At 42.0% G+C, this 17,622-nt stretch overlaps 1 protein-coding gene across 4 annotated transcripts; it reads left to right on the top strand.

Moving 5' to 3' along the window:
- The first annotated feature begins 1,683 nt into the window (after nt 1-1,683).
- On the top strand, nt 1,684-17,126 carry REXO4 (REX4 homolog, 3'-5' exonuclease). 4 transcript variants are annotated; one of them, XM_075835078.1, is made up of 9 exons: nt 1,684-1,775; nt 2,271-2,487; nt 2,626-2,927; nt 3,068-3,220; nt 3,711-3,904; nt 9,860-9,948; nt 10,815-10,889; nt 13,737-13,811; nt 14,245-17,126. In XM_075835078.1, the coding sequence occupies exons 2-9, from the start codon at nt 2,278-2,280 to the stop codon at nt 14,374-14,376; spliced, it is 1,230 nt and encodes a 409-aa protein (XP_075691193.1). In that variant the 5' UTR covers nt 1,684-1,775; nt 2,271-2,277; the 3' UTR covers nt 14,377-17,126. The 4 variants fall into 4 exon arrangements, with proteins under 4 accessions (XP_075691193.1, XP_075691195.1, XP_075691192.1 ...); XM_075835080.1 differs by lacking the exon at nt 14,245-17,126 and adding an exon at nt 14,079-14,218 and having other exon boundaries at nt 1,710-1,836; XM_075835077.1 differs by having other exon boundaries at nt 1,711-1,836.
- The last annotated feature ends 496 nt before the right edge of the window (nt 17,127-17,622 follow it).

Raw genomic sequence — 17,622 nt, 5'->3', positions numbered from 1 at the left:
TTCTCCAGGAATCAGGGAACACCTGGTAGATTCCGGGCAGCGCAGCCAAGTCCCCCACATAACCTTGAACCTACATGTAGGGTGGTCAGTGACTGACAGCAGCTCCTGCCGGCCAAATACCACTCCTGGGTGTTGATATCTACCTATAGAGATCAGAGCTGAAGAGGAGGGGACATTAGGGTGCGTTCACACGTAGTGTAAACACTGCAGAATTTCTGACCGTATTTTCTGTGCATAAATTCTGCAGTGTTTTTGCGAGAGAAATTGACATGATGCAGAATAAGAATTGGTCCGCACGGCGGGTCAATTTTCACACTTCTTTTCTGCGTATTTTTTGCGTGTGGATGAGATTTTTTGATATCCACTTTGCTGCTACTGTAATACGCTGCGGAATTGGCGCCCATAAATTCTGCAGTATTTACGATTTGTGGAAGCGAAACGGCAATGAAACAAGGAGGTGAAAGGAACTATAGGTGAACGCTGACTGTCACTATATACCAGCATGCTTCCCAAGTGTCCCAAATCCAGCGCTTTATGGCACTCACTGGGCACTGGCACTATGTAGGCACTGTTTGGCACTATGAGGGCAGTATTTACATCAATGTGGGCAAAGTATGGCACTTTCTGGGCAATGTTTAGCTCTGTGCCATCAAGCTATAACATTATTTGTGTTCTGATTGACTTTAGATGGGCAATGTATGACCCTGACTGAGCAATTATGGGCACTGTATGACTCTGACTGAGCAATGTGGGCACTGTATGACTCTCACTGGGCAATGTGGGCACTGTATGACTCTCACTGGGCAATGTGGGCACTGTATGACTCTGACTGAGCAATGTGGGCACTGTATGACTCACTGGGCAATGTGGGCACTGTAAGACTCTCACTGAGCAATGTGGGCACTGTATGACTCTCACTGGGCAATGTGGGCACTGTATGACTCTCACTGGGCAATGTGGGCACTGTATGACTCTCACTGGGCAATGTGGGCACTGTATGACTGACTGAGCAATGTGGGCACGCACTGTATGACTCTCACTGGGCAATGTGGGCACTGTATGACTCTCACTGGGCAATGTGGGCACTGTATGACTCTGACTGAGCAATGTGGGCACGCACTGTATGACTCTCACTGGGCAATGTGGGCACTGTATGACTCTCACTGGGCAATGTGGGCACTGTATGACTCTGACTGGGCAATGTGGGCACTGTATGACCCTGACTGAGCAATGTGGGCACTGTATGGGACTTTTTACCCAAGGACTATACGGTATTATGACAGTATATTCACATACAGATCTAGATGCTATTGGGAAGATCCTAAATAAATAAAAAATTGCCGGTGTCTTTGTCCTCTCCTAGAAACTTGGGAGGGTATTATTATGGGGGAACTCTGTCACTGTTTAGATGTAGGCAATTATTAATTAGCCCCTGACACTGTCCTCTTCTGTATAGTTACACACACTTATTTGTAGATCCGACACTGAATCAGCTTCTTCAGAAATACCTCTATAATTCCGTGTACTGCCCTCACTCCCATTCTCTTCTGAATGAGCGTGTCATCTTTACAATGACAAGCAGGTGGCGCATGCAAGCACATAAAATGAGTACGCATGTCTAGAAAACACTGCCAATGGAAAAACTACTGCGCATGCGTGTGCAATTTTACCTAGGAACCAAAATTGAAGTAGTTATTTGAGCCCGGATCGGATTGTGTGTCGGCTTCCGGAGTACCCATGCTTCGTGTATGCTGGGAGACATGAAGCTGTAGACTGTACGTGGGCTCTGGCATGTCGTATGTGAGGAACTGGGCATACATGAGAGGCTGGCTCCCGGTATTCTTAACCCTTTAAGCTTTCATTTTAAGGGTTAAATATGGTATTTGGAAGCTGAGGACACAATGAGGGACTCCTGGGGGTGCACTCCGTGGAGTGTTTACTGACCGTTAATACTGCACGGTAGTGTACATGAGGCCTTAAAGGGTTAATCTGGAATACATGCGTTTCCTATACCCCATTTACGTGGTATTCCAAAGACTGACGTTTATGGCCTATACATGGGATATGCGACAAATGTTAGCTCTGTGGGGGCAGCCGAGGAAGCTGCTGTCTGAAGGAAAAGTACTCCGAGCTTACTGCGCTCTCCTGGGACAATGGGGTTCTGTTCTTACTTTGTAAACAGGGCTGAAACAGCGCCACTCTTGTCCATAGGCTGTGTCTGGTATTGCTACGTTATTTATAAAGGTTCTTTTTTTTTTTTTTTTTGACAGAGTAGAGATGGCAAAGACTGCGGTACCGAAGGACAAAGCATCTTCAGCTGTGAACGAGAAGAAAACTCTTAATCAGACCAAAAAAACCAAAAAGAAGGAATTCTGGAAAAAATATCCCAAGATCGCTTCAAAGGAAGAGACTATTAAGTCGGTGACACCTGTTCTGCCACCCAAGACCCCCCAGGACTTTTCATCTAACTGGAAAGCCTTACAGGCAGTAAGTGGGGGGGGGGGGAGAGAGACTCCCAATATATAGTCTTTATAGACAGATCCCATATAGGAGGACATCCCGTCATGTGTCTACTTGGTCGCATCTTGTGTAGTTCTTGTAATTGTCAATTTTGTGCTTTTTCAGTTGCTGAATCCAGAGAGTAGCCGTCCCGTCCCAACTGCGACCAAACCCACAAAAAAACAAGACACGGGCTTGAACAAGGAGGAAAAGGTCAACGGGAAGGAGAAAGCTGAGCCCAAAGCTAAAACTGCTGCCCCTAAAATCAACGGACGAGTGAAAGAGACTCCGACAGCTGATAAGAAAACCGTAAAAAAGCCGGACACGACCGACAAGAGGAAAGAGAGGAAGAGGAAGTTAAGGGATGATAAACCCACCATGGACCCCAAAAAGAAGCCCAGCAAGGAAAACCCAGCCGAGCCACCAAAGTAAGATCTGTTTTTCTAGTGTTTGGGTTTACAATTTGACCCCCAAAATCCAAGAATAATTAGTCAAATCCTAAAGTCTAGATTTTAAAACTAGAGGACAAATAAAGGGTTTGTGTTTTTAATAAATGGTGACTTTTCAGAATAGACATCTGGTTCGATGACGTGGATCCGGATGACGTTGAGGCTGCGCTGGGTGCAGAGGCCGGTCATATCGCACGCCGGATGCAAGGACTGCCAGAGAAAAAGTCAGATGCCCTGGACATGGTTCTAGTGAAGGACAGGGCATTCGAGGGGTAAGTGCTGATACCACTGGGATTCTGCCTGCCCAAGTACCACAGGGTTTCATGCCAACAAGGTCCCTGGAGCAATACGTTAAAGAATTATCTTGACAACATGGATATACTATAAATGTGTGACGTGAGGCGGCCTCAATTCTGTCACCCCCACCTATTGGGGGAATTGGAGTTACACGGGTCACCAGCTCTCCTTTTTGCGGCCCTAGACAAGGGTTACGGGTGCCCATGTTTTCCCAATAGACCGGCTTTTGCCCTGAATGTTTCTTGTTTAATGGGCAAGTTGAAGGTCTTCCATATTTGCACAGTAGCGCTGACACCGCAGTGCACTAGGCTTTTCACTTTTGTATTTAATGCGTTTGTTGCTGTTTCTTTGCATGGACAGAACTCATTGTACGTTCTACTTACACTTATCGACCTGTACGATGGTCCGGAGAAGCTGCTCATTACTAGACCCAGCAGGTTTGACGTTTTCACCTTTCCATTCCAGACTCACAAGGATTGTCGCCATTGATTGTGAGATGGTGGGGGTTGGCACTGACGGAGAAGAAAGCATCTTGGCCCGGGTATCCATTGTCAATAAGTTCGGGAAATGCGTGTACGATAAGTTTGTGAAACCCACAGAACGAGTTACTGACTACAGGACGGCAGTGAGCGGGATCAGGCCTCAGGATATTAAGAATGGTGAGGACTCCTGGCTGGCACTGTCTTGTACATATGTTATGTGCCGTTTTATTATTATGCTTTCTATGGTGACCAATTCTATTTATTGGATAGTTGAATGATAAATTGAACCAAAATAGAATATTTAACTTGAAGACTGGTTACTTAAGGTAAAGATTACTATATGAGAGAACTTGGTTGGCATCATTCTTCCATGATCTGCTGTTGCCCCAAAGTAAACACTATGTAATGACAAAACCAAATGCTTAAAGGGGTTTGCCTATAAACATCATTTATCACTTATCCACAGAATAGGTAATAAATGTCTGATTGGTGTGGGTCCAAGCGCCCCCTATGTGATTGGAGCAGTACTGCGAATGCTTGGCCACCGCTCCATTCACTGTCTGCACGAGATAGCAGAGTCCAACGCTCAGGAGTCCCTTAGACTGTAAATAGAGCAGTGTCAGAGCATGCGCTGTACCACTCCAATCACATAGGCGACCCGGGCATGCTCGTTCTCTGGATCGGTGGTGGTCTCAGCAGTCGTACAGACATTTATCACCTATAGTCGAGTCTTCAGTTGCGGATCTCATTCTACCTTAACCCCTTCCCTCTTTGGCCACTTTTGACCTTCCTGACAGAGCCTCATTTTTCAAATCTGACATGTTTCACTTTATGTGGTAATAACTCCGGAATGCTTTTACCTATCCAAGCGATTCTGAGATTGTTTTCTCGTGACACATTGGACTTTATGTTACTGGCAAAATTTGCCCGATACATTCAGTATTTAATTGTGAAAAACACCAAAATTTAGCGAAAAATTGCAAAAATTAGCATTTTTCTCAATTTAAATGTATCTGCTTGTAAGACAGATAGTAATACCACACAAAAATGTTGCTAACTAACATCCCCCATATGTCTACTTTATATTGGCATCGTATTTTGATCATCATTTTATTTTTCTAGGACGTTACAAGGCTTAGAACTTTAGCAGCAATTTCTCACATTTTCAAGAAAATTTCAAAATGCTATTTTTACAGGGGCCAGTTCAGTTGTGAAGTGGCTTTGAGGTCCTTAGATATTAGAAACCCCCAATAAGTCACCCCATTTTAAAAACTGCACCCATCAAAGTATTCAAAACAGCATTTAGAAAGTTTCTTAACCCTTTAGACGTTGCGCAGGAATTAAGGCAAAGTAGAGGTGAAATTTACAAAGTTCATTATTTTTTTCCAGAAATTCATTTTGAATCCATTTTTTTTGTACCATGGAATGTTTTACCCAAGAAATGCAACTCAATATTTATTGCCCAGGTTCTGCAGTTTTAGGAAATATCCCACATATGGCCCTAGTGCGCTAATGGACTGAAGCACCGGCCTCAGAAGCAAAGGAACACCTGGTGGATTTTGGGCCTCCTTTTTATTAGAATATATTTTAGGCACCATATCCGCTTTGAACAGGTCTAGTGGAACTAAAACAGTGGAAACCCCCCAAAAGTGACTCCATTTTGGAAACTACACCCCTCGAGGAATTTATCTAGGCGTGTAGCAAGCATTTTGACCGGCCAGTTTTTTTGCAAACATTTTTGGAACTAGGCCATGAAAATGAAAATCTACATTTTTTCAAATAAAATGTAGGTTTAGTTAATTTTTTTTCATTTCCAAAAGAACTAAAGTAGAAAAAGCACCACAACATTTGTAGAGCAATTTCTCCCGAGTAAAACAATACCCCACATGTGGTAATAAACGATTGTTTGGACACACGGCAGGGCTGAGAAGGGAAAGAGCGCCATTTGGCTCTTGGAGCTCAAATTTAGCAGGAATGGTTTGCGGAGGCCATGTCGCATTTGCAAAGCCCCTGAGGTGACAAAACAGTGGAAACCCCTAACAAGTGACCCCATTTTGGAAACTATACCCCTCGAGGAATTTATCTAGGGGTGTAGCAAGCATTTTGACCGGCCAGTTTTTTTGCAAAAATTTTTGGAACTAGGTCATGAAAATGAAAATCTACATTTTTTCAAATAAAATGTAGGTTTAGCTAATTTTTTTTCATTTCCAAGAGAACTAAAGTAGAAAAAGCACCACAGCATTTGTAGAGCAATTTCTCCCGAGTAAAACAATACCCCACATGTGGTAATAAACGGCTGTTTGGACACACGGCAGGGCTTAGAAGGGAAAGAGCGCCATTTGGCTCTTGGAGCTCAAATTTAGCAGGAATGGTTTGCGGAGGCCATGTCACATTTGCAAAGCCCCTGAGGGGACAAAACAGTGGAAACCCCCAACAAGTGACCCCATTTTGGAAACTATACCCCTTGAGGAAATTATCTAGGGGTATAGTGAGCATTTTGACCCCACAGGTTTTTGGAAGAAATTATTGCAAGTAGGCTGTGAAAATGAAAATCTAAATTTTTTTTCAAAGAAAATGTAGGTTTAGGTATTTTTTTTTTTATTTCCACAAGGACTGAAGGAGAAAAAGCACCGCAACATTTGTAAAGCAATTTCTCCCGAGTAAAACAATACCCCACATGTGGTCACAAACATCTGTTTGGACACACGGTAGGGCTCAGAATGGAAGGAGCACCATTTGGATTTTGGAATGGTTTCTGGGTGTCATGTCATATTTGCTGAGCCCCTGTAGTACTAGTACAGTGGAAACACCCCAAAAGTGACTCCATTTGGGAAACTGCACCCCCTGAGGAATCATCTAGGGGTATAGTGAAAATTTTGATCCCAAAGGTTTTTTGCTGAATTAATTAGAATTAAGCCATGAAAATGAAAATAAATTTTTTTTCCAACAAGATGTCGTTTTAGATACACATTTTTCATTTTTGCAAGGAATAGAGAAGAAAAAGCACCCCAACATTTGTAAAGTAATTTCTCCCGAGTACGGTAACACCCCATATGTGGTTATAATCAGCTGTTTACGTATATGGGAGCATTCAGAAGAAAAGGAGTGGTATTTATCTTTTGGAGCGTAGATTTTGCTGGAATGGTTTGCGGACGCCATGTTGCATTTGCAAAACCACTGATGTACCAAACAAAAGTGACCCCGTTTTAGAAACTACACCCCTAAAGGCATTTATCAAGGGATGTAGTGAGAATTTAGACATCACAGGTGTTTTTCAGAAATGAATACGCAGTGGATGGTGCAAAGTGAAAATTGCAATTTCTCCACTGATCTGCCCATTCACCGCACAAGATGTTGTGCCCCTAGAGAATCTTGCCCCATAAATTGTTAAGCGGGTTCTCCCGGGTATGGTAATGTCTTACTTGTGGCCATAAATTGCTGTTTGGGCACACTGTAGGGCTAAGAAGGGAAAGACAGCCATTTTGAGCATGGATTTTGCTTGGTAATAGTTCTGTTTGGGGTTTTGCTGGTATTTCCGTTTATAATGTGGTGGTATATGTAATCTGTGCGGAGTATATCAGGGTCTATGTAATCTGTGCGGAGTATATCAGGGTATATGTAATCTGTGCGGAGTATATCAGGGTATATGTAATCTGTGCGGAGTACATCAGGGTATATGTAATCTGTGCGGAGTACATCAGGGTATATGTAATCTGTGCGGAGTACATCAGGGTATATGTAATCTGTGCGGAGTACATCAGGGTATATGTAATCTGTGCGGAGTACATCAGGGTATATGTAATCTGTGCGGAGTATATCAGGGTATATGTAATCTGTGCGGAGTACATCAGGGTATATGTAATCTGTGCGGAGTACATCAGGGTATATGTAATCTGTGCGGAGTACATCAGGGTATATGTAATCTGTGCGGAGTACATCAGGGTATATGTAATCTGTGCGGAGTACATCAGGGTATATGTAATCTGTGCGGAGTACATCAGGGTATATGTAATCTGTGCGGAGTACATCAGGGTATATGTAATCTGTGCGGAGTATATCAGGGTATATGTAATCTGTGCGGAGTACATCAGGGTATATGTAATCTGTGCGGAGTACATCAGGGTATATGTAAGCTGTGCGGAGTACATCAGGGTATATGTAATATGTGAGGAGTACATCAGGGTATATGTAATCTGTGCGGAGTACATCAGAGTATATGTAATCTGTGCGGAGTACATCAGGGCATAATAATAGGGTATAATAATGGGGTAAATAATACAATTATCCATAGATGTGTGTTACGCTGTGAAGCGATCCGTTATGCACAGGCCGGCGTCACACTGATAAACGGTTTTCTTTCTTATCCCCCTTTTGTAACGCTCTGCACCTTTTGGGGACTTTTTTTCTCCTTCGTAGTTTGGGAAATTTTGCTGAGAAAGTTTTGCACTGGTATAATACGGGCGCCCTCGCTTCCAGCGGATGTCCCTTCCCTTTCCTAGTTCCTAAATCCTGGGGCCCTGAAACTGCAGGAATGTTCCCCTCCGGCCTGCGCATTGAGATGTTTTTCATCACCGCATTACTAGTGGCGTAACTTTTTTATTTTTCAGTTGATTGAGCGGTGTGCGGGCTTGTTTTTTGCGAGACGGGCTGTAGATTTTATTGGTACCATTTTAGAACACATACGACTTTTTGATCACTTTTTATTTCATTTTTTGGTAAAGGAAATTACCAAAAACAAGCAATTCTGGAATAGTTTTTTATTGTTTTTTTTATCGGCATCCACAGTGCGCCCTAAATTACATGTTAGCTTTATTCTGCGGGTCGATACGATTACGGCGATACCAAATTGATATAGTTTTCTTTATGTATTGCGGCTTTTGCACAATAAAATCACTTTTTTTATAAAATCATTTGTTTTCTCTGTCGACATTCTAAGACCCATAACTTTATTATTTTTGCGTGCACAAAGCGGTGTCAGGGATTATTTTTTGCGGGACGGATTGTCGTTTTTATTAGTACTATTTTGGAGTAAATGTGACTTTTTGATCACTTTTTATAGCATTTTTTGGAAGGTGATGTGACCTAAAAACAAAGATTATGGCGCTGTTTTTCATGTTTTTTTTTTTTACCGCGTTCACCGTGCGGGATAAATTACATAATAGTTTTGTAGTTTGGGTCGTTACGGACGCGGCGATACCAATTATGTATAGTTTTTTTGATTTTTACGGTTTTTCCCATAATAAATGACTTACTATGGAAAAAAAGTCAGTTTAGCTTTATTTTTATTTGAAATGTGTGTGTTTTTATTGTTTTACCACATTTTTATTAACTTTTTTTTACTTTTCTGACTTGTCCCACTAGGGGACATGAGGGCCTGATGCCCCGATCGCTACTCTAATACACTGCACTACATACGTAGTGCAGTGTATTAGCGCTGTCAGTTATTCACTGACAGCAAGCCTATGAGGACTCGCCGCAGGCGGGTCCTCATCGGCTCCCGTACAAGGCAGACTCGGACGCCATTTTCTGGCGTCCGATTGCCACAGCAACCCAGCGATTGCATCACTGGGTTGCCGATCGGGTGAAAACCTATCAGATGCTGCGCTCTATTGAGCGCAGCATCTGAGGGGTTAATCTGCCGGATCGGAGAATAGCTCCGGTCCTGGCAGTTACAGGAGGGTGCCAGCTGTATAATACAGCTGTCACCCCGCGGTGATGGTGCCGGCTCTGCTCCTGAGCCCGCACCATTACTGCGCCGTATATATACGGCGCTTTGCGGGAAGCACCTCCCGACAGCGCCGTATATATACGGCGGATGTCGGGAAGGGGTTAAAGGGAGAATATCAAATAAAAGACAGTGGTCTGAGATGAGAAGCCGCTTCACTTTTGACCATGCACCGTGTCTCAGCCACGATCTCCTGACTTCCAGACAGTCCATGAACAAGAGTGGTGTGGTTTCTGATCTATATATATATATTATATATCTCACACCACTGCCTTGAACAGCTTTCTCTTACTTGCAGTTATTGAAAAGTGTTGTGTAACATTGACTCCTGTACTTCGGCTGCAGAGGTGGAACAGTTTGCGATACGTTCAGCTCATCCCACATGTATATCACATCTCTTATTTCAGGGGAAGATTTTAAGGTTGTGCAGAAAGAGGTATCTGAGATCCTTAAAGACCGTATCTTGGTCGGCCACGCTGTACATAATGATTTAAAGGTAGGTAATGATTGACAGATCTGCTTCCTGAGAGTTTCTTTAGTGGGTTGTCTCGAGAAGAAAACCCTCATCTATATGCCTATTAGGGTATATGGACAACATAGAGGGGAGACCCCCCCCCCTCTTTTAGCCAAAGCAGAGAGCTGCAAAGAAAGAGAGGCTATAGCTCCAATGGACTTGGCCCAGCCATGTATTACATGGTCGTCCTTTCATTTGAATGGGCGCCATGTAAAACTGCAGCGACCTCTGCAGGGGCAACTTTAGGGCCATATAAAAGGCAGTCGGCAGATCACAGGTACGGCTTTAATATTAAAAGAACACCACATTTATAGGGGTTTTCCCATCTTGGACATTTATGGCATATCCACAGGATATGCCGTAAATCCGATAGATGCGGGACCTGCACCTGCCACTGACTGACGAGGTGGTCGGGAGTACGAGCGCTCCATGCTGCGCTGATTCCGTAACCCCTATTCTCTTCAGTGGGAGTAAGGGAAACGGTGAGCTCATCTGTTTCCGCGTACCGGACCACCTCGTCAGTCCGTGGCCTAAGAGCAGCAAGAGAAGGTAGGACGGGGGTCAGGGGGTCCAATTCTAGAGATAGGTGGGACATGTATTTATCGGACATTTATGGAATAACTTGTAGAAATGCTGAAATGTCCAAGATGGGAAAACCCCTTTAACATCAGGACTAAAAGATTTCTGACTTTTGCATGAAAGAACAGTTGCCAGTGGTGTCTCCCATAGCAAATTATTTACAAAATGATGGTTGCTAATGGCAACAGCGCTGTTATGATTTGCTCGTTACTGTCTGTCATGTGTTATGCATTTGTGACTGTTTTACATCAATGTTTTTATTCTTTTAGATCTTTTTTTTGAGTCATCCTAAGAAGGCCATTAGAGACACTCAGAAGTACAAACTATTCAAGCAGAAGGTGAAGGTACGATCACATACATACAGGAGACTATTGGTAAAGGCTGTTACTATGGGCCCAAAACTTAAAAATAAAGGCTTCAATGTACATGACTACAAGTTGTACATATGATGTCATGTGACCACAATGGCCAATCACAACCAGCATAATTCTGAAAACAGGAAAAAGAACATGGGTCAGTGTCACTTAGTTAACCCCTTAAGGACACGGCCAATTTTAGCCTTGAGGACAGAGCAATTTTTTTTACATTTCCCTCTTTGCATCCTGACGCTCATAACGCTTTTATTTTTTGTACGACGTAGTTGTATGAGAATTTGTTTTTTGCGGGACGAGTTGTACTTTATGTACGTACCATTTTTTTGGTACAAATACATTATCGTTTAATTTCTATACATTTTTAATTAGATTAAAATGCAGAAAAAAAGCAGTTGTGCAGCAGTTTTAATATTTTTTTTTTTACACCATACACCGATCATAATAAATAATGGTATACATTTGTTGTACAGGTTGTTACGGTCGTGGCGATACCAAATATGTCTTATTTCATGTTTTGGGACTTATATTTTAAAAAGTTGATTTATTGTAAAAAATGTGTGTTTCTGTGTATTTTTTTTACTTTTTATTTATTTACCATTATTTTTTTTTTACATTCATTTAACTTTTTTTTTTAATCCCATAAAGGGATTTATCATTTTGATTTTTATTTTGTAATGTACTGGCATAGATCTATATGCCAGTGCATTAGCCTGTTACTGATTGTACACAGGCAGTTGTTAGGGCATACCTCAGTATGCCCTAACAACAGGAAATATGTTCAGACAGCCCTGGGGTCCTTCACTGGACCCTGGGCTGTCTGGCCATACGAGTTGTGGGCTTTGATCGCGTCACAGTTATTTTCTGTGACGCGATCAATGTGCAGTCCCCCCTCTTTGAATGCCACGATCAGCTGTCATCGCGGCGTTCAAAGGGTTAACAGCGGAGAGAAGATGTTTCTCTTCTCTCCGCTGTCAGAGCGGGGCCGTGGCTGTGTATTACAGCCGTTGCCCCGCTCTCGATCGCAGGCACAGACGCGCAGGGACGGCTGTCACACAGGACGAGTATGCTCGTCCTAATGCGCGAAGTGCTCGCCGCTCAGGACGAGCATACTCGTCCTGTGTCGGCAACCAGTTAAAGAGGCTCTGTCACCAGATTTTGCAACCCCTATCTGCTACTGCAGCAGATAGGGGTTGCAATGTAGATTACAGTAACGTTTTTATTTTAAAAAAACAAGCATTTTTGGCCAAGTTATGACCATTTTTGTATTTATGCAAATGAGGCTTGCAAAAGTAAAACTGGGCGTGTATTATGTGCGTACATCGGGGCGTTTTTACTTCTTTTACTAGCTGGGCGTTAGGAATGGGAGTGTATGATGCTGACGAATCAGCATCATCCACTTCTCTTCGTTAACACCCAGCTTCTGGCAGTGCAGACACACAGCGTGTTCTCGAGAGATCACGCTGTGACGTCACTCACTTCCTGCCCCAGGTCCTGCATCGTGTCGGCACCAGAGGCTACAGTTGATTCTGCAGCAGCATCAGCGTTTGCAGGTAAGTAGCTACATCGACTTACCTGCAAACGCCGATGCTGCTGCAGAATCAACTGTAGCCTCTGGTGCCGATGTGTCCTCGCTCGTCTGACACGATGCAGGACCTGTGAGTGACGTCACAGCGTGATCTCTCGAACACGCTGTGTCTGCACTGCCAGAAGCTGGGCGTTCTGAAGAGAAGTGGATGATATTTCTATACACAACGCCCAGCTAGTAAAAGTAGTAAACACGCCCCGATGTACGCACATAATACACGCCCAGTTGTACTTTTACTTTAAACACGCCCACTTGGACTTTTGCAAGCCTCATTTGCATAAATACAAAAATGGTCATAACTTGGCCAAAAATGCTCGGTTTTTAAAAATAAAAACGTTACTGTAATCTACATTGCAGCGCCTATCTGCTGCAATAGGAGATAGGGGTTGCAAAATCTGGTGACAGAGCCTCTTTAAATAACTTCTAATGTACCTAAAGTTATTGGTGCAGATCCAGGAGTTGAGACTTCAAATATCGCTAGAAGAGGCTGAGCTGTGCCATTTGGAGAGTGGACTATGAGCGGTCTGCACTCAGAAGAGTGTCGTAGCTCCCTTGTTCCAGGAATCGGTTGGGCTTTAAGCACCTGCACCCCTACCAGTCACAACTGGTGACACTGACCTTTACCCTTAAAATTGGTAAAAAAAAAAAACGTAAAGCACGATATTTGTGAAGGCGTCAACTTTTATAAGAACTGTTCTAGGAAATGATCATATAGAAAAATGCATTGTGGTACCGGTGAAAAATCCAGATTGTAGTTCGGATTTCCCGTCCTGCGGTTCTCTACATTTGAGCCAATGGGAGAGAAAAAAACAGCTAAATGCCAATGTACCACCAGAGAACTGATATTACCTTGGCTACCATTCATTAGATAGGACTTTAAAGTTCATAGTCTATTAAATTTAGAAGTTAGTAAAGGGGTGCTCACGGTACTCACCCTCTGTGTTTGTGCAGGATGTTCGGCACAATTCAGTTCTTAAATCCACGGGGGCCAATAGGCTGCGTTCGGCGTCAGTATGCAGGCCTCGTAGCGTGGACACCCATAGCTGGTTTGGCACCAGAATAACCGGTGAAAGTAAAGTCAAATGGATTCCAAATAGAAAAAAAATCGCTCCTTAATGTGGCTCCTCATGAAGTAGTGACTTTTTTTTTTCTATTTTGTAGCCATTGAAATTTAGAAGCTACATCTGCGTTTATTTATAATGTACTGACTCCTCAGTCCTGTCTCCTTGTAGTGTGGACATCCATCCCTGAAGCTGCTGTGTGAGAAAATCCTAAATGTAAAAGTACAGACCGGAGAACATTGCTCGGTAAGTGACGAATCCCCCTCTCGCAGACCCTCTCCTTCCCCTGTATTAGCCAGAGAAGGGAACGGCTTAAGCTCTGGAGGACACAATGTATTAGTTTTTGATAGATGCCATGTTATACCACACTTCCCCTGGAGAGGCCGCCATATGCTTCTACCAGTTATACCAGCTGTTTCGCCGGGGGTTTTGGGAAACCGGCGGGTCCTTGTGTAGGGACAGGGTTGTCCAGGTGGGGACATATGAATCACCTTCAAACTTTCTTATCCACAGACTTATTACAGATCCCTTTTTGTATAGATGACCTCGTCCCCAGATATCGAATGCCCCCTCTATGAAATGGTTAGTCAACCTTCCTAGAAGTGACCGACTAGGATGAGGGTGTGCTGGGCTCTATTAACCCTTGTGTACTCATGTTCCTGCTCTTCTACCGTCTCAGATCCAGGATGCACAGGCCGCCATGAGGTTATACATCATGGAGAAGAAGAACTGGGAAGCTGCTATCAAAGCAAAATATAACCACACTAAAAGGGAATCCCAGCAAAAGAAGCCATCATCCGCCATCTCCTAGTCCGCGCGGGACCGGTCAATATCGTGGTGACTGGTTAGGACATACAGAGTTTTACTTTTCCAGCTCGGCTCCTTGACATTGAATCTGTCACTTGTAAGAGTCATGACTTCTCCTCCATGGGAGGCTCCTCTGCTGCAGAACATGGAACCACAAGATGCTACTTATCCCTGGGGCTCAGAGGTTTTACATGGTTGCCTTTGTGTCCTATGTAAAAATAGGGTTGTCATTTTCCAAACAATTTTGTATTTTATCTGTATATAAATTGCCCTGAATATGGGGTTAATGTTTTTGCCATTTAAGTCTATTGAGACATGTTTCATTTTAATTGATGCACATGTCTGTGTTAGGAGCTGGGATACCTGAGAATGTGATATAAAAACAATGGACGAGGGTCACTTTAAATAGAACTGTACATAAAGAGCTGGTAAATCTGAAAATAAGCAAATAGTAATAAACTTTCTTTATCTTCTGAATGGTCAGGGGAGAAGTGAAGAAAACGTCAGCTGGTTGCTGCACAGCAGTGTGACTGTAGTCTGGACCGCCCCCTTCATAGCTGTCACTATGGGGGGCGGGGCCTGACTGCAGCAACCAACTAGTCGCATCCTCCTAATAGAAGTATATTGTACATTAGCTCATTCTTAGGTTTACTGACTATTTATGAAAGGAATTATTATTATTATTTTTTTTTTAAAGGGAACCTACTGATAAAACAAGGACATTAGCTGCCCATAGACATGAGAATAGTTTATGCAGATTCCACAGACTGTCATGTGTATGCAGTGGGTAAGGGGACAAGGATTGGGTGGGTCACATTACTTTGTACTGTCAGCTGCAGCCAGAATAGAAGTTCTTCCTAACATACTGTAGAAAAAAACAAACATGTAAGGCTACAGTCACACCAGCGTATAAGACTCACGTGTGAATCTGGTCCGTTATGCTTGTGTTATTCACGCACTCAAGGCATATCATATATTTATTTTTTTCAATTGAATTGGTGCGCAAATCACGCGTCCATTGACTTCAATGGGCGTATTGGTGTGTGATAACGCACCAATATAGGACACGCAGTGAGTTTCATGCAACGGACTCTCACTGCGTGGAAACTCCTGCATGTGTGAACGGCCCTATTGAAATCAACGGGTCCGTGTGCTGCGCGTGATTTCCATGCGCAGCACACGGACGTCATTCACGGTCGTCTGAATGAGCCCCAACTGGAACAGGCTGTAAATCTGTAGCCATGGAAATATATAGGGACCGTATACACAAAACGGTAAAGTTACCGTTTTATCACCCTACATGTATAAATATATACGAGGAGAAACGGATTCCTGCTTTACGATGTCTGTATTGTGAACAAAAACCTAAAAAATGGAGTCAATACACAGCTTTGACTAATAAACATAATTATCTTTATTTATACAAAACATAAAACATGTATCACACAATAAAATCAAGGATGATTGCCACAGTGTGGAAATGTTCGGAAGCCAGACAGATGTAGATCACAGTGTGTAAATGTAACGGTATTATACTCAAAAGGATAACACAGAAGGGGACTGAAAAGTCAATACAATTAGTATACACAGTCCAAGATCATAGTAGATGGTTGTAAACATAAGGGATAGGGCAGAGATACCTAGCCCATCCACAAATTGGTATAGAGGAAGGTGTATGAGTAACATGTAAGAGTCTTACCCATGGTATGTTATCCTGCTGTCTGGCGTCACACCCGACGCGCGTTTCGGCGGAAAAGCCTTCGTCCGGGGGTGGTGCCAGAGAGCTAAGAGGAGGAATTTATACAGATAGAACACCAATCATGTACGCAGCTGGTAAGTAGCCTCATCACTTACAGCTGACCAAAGTACTGAGGCAAGTGACGAGGCATTCAAGACGCCAATCACATCACATGCATGACACATCACAGAGTTCACGATGAAGGTCAAAAGCCTGCGCATGCGCAGGCGATGATCGGGAAACAAACATAGCCCGCAAGTAGACTGCCTGACCAGCTGAACTGAGCGGTCACATGACCGAATCAGCCGTGGAAGTCACATGATCTGGCAGATGTAAACAAAGAAATATCGGAGCTACAGACAAGTGCATAGATACACTGCTGTGTATCCCAGTTTCAAAATGTAAATGCATGTCATCACATCTTGGAAACCATTATATGCCATTGCATGCAGATATGAAAATACATATACTATCCCTAATCTTTCCCTATTTCATAATATACAGTGTACATGTGTACATATAAAAACAAAAACAACAGTGAATGAATATACAATATATATGACAGATATATACATATATAAATATATACATATATATATAAATATGTACAAACAAATAATGCATTTGTGAAGTGAATAAATAAATGATACATAACATACAAAACACATTTACTATGTACAATAAAATAAATCAATCATTACACTATATGGGTAAAATATGCATATATGCATATAACCATATGTAAAGGGATATACACACATACATATCAATACATGCACAAACCAATATTATAAAAACTAAAATATATTAAATATTTTAATTGTAAAAAATAAAAAATAATAAATAATAAATAAAAAGTGTAAATAATAAAAATAGTGCTGCATCAACCATATTATCCAAAAGTATATGAAAAAATGAAAATAGTGTGTGTAAAGTGAATTGTGAATAATAAATTAGTGTGTGTTTATAAAGATCGTGGAAGAAAATAATAAAAGAGAATTGTGGATCTTTCATTATTTATTCTCTATGTTGTGTATTTTGATAACTGGTGATTAGAAAAATATATGTGAATAGATATAAAAAAACTATATATACACATATATACATATGAGTGTGTACAAAACCAAAAGTACACACATATATATCAAGGAAGATCCTATTTATGTGTTAAAACCATATATGTTATGTGTGAAGTACGTGCATGCATGCATGAAACACATAAAAAACATAAAAATGTGCAATATGCAATGTACCCCTATGCCCATGCATATGAAACCAACAAAATAAAGAATAAAAAATAAAAAATAAATAAAAAAAAAAAAAAAAAAAATATAATAAATGAAAAGAAAAAGTATATAAAAGAATTAATGGCATGTCTACATGACCACATATATAAACAAAATAAATTATTATAAACTGAATATATAATTCAGATAATACAGAAAAAAAGAGAAAGAAAAAAACCACAGAATATTCATTAATTATATCCATCCATCTGATGAGAAGGTAATA

This window comes from Rhinoderma darwinii, chromosome 8, assembly GCF_050947455.1.
Source record: "Rhinoderma darwinii isolate aRhiDar2 chromosome 8, aRhiDar2.hap1, whole genome shotgun sequence".
Lineage (NCBI taxonomy): Eukaryota > Metazoa > Chordata > Amphibia > Anura > Rhinodermatidae > Rhinoderma > Rhinoderma darwinii.
This window is presented reverse-complemented; position numbering and strand designations above follow the sequence as displayed.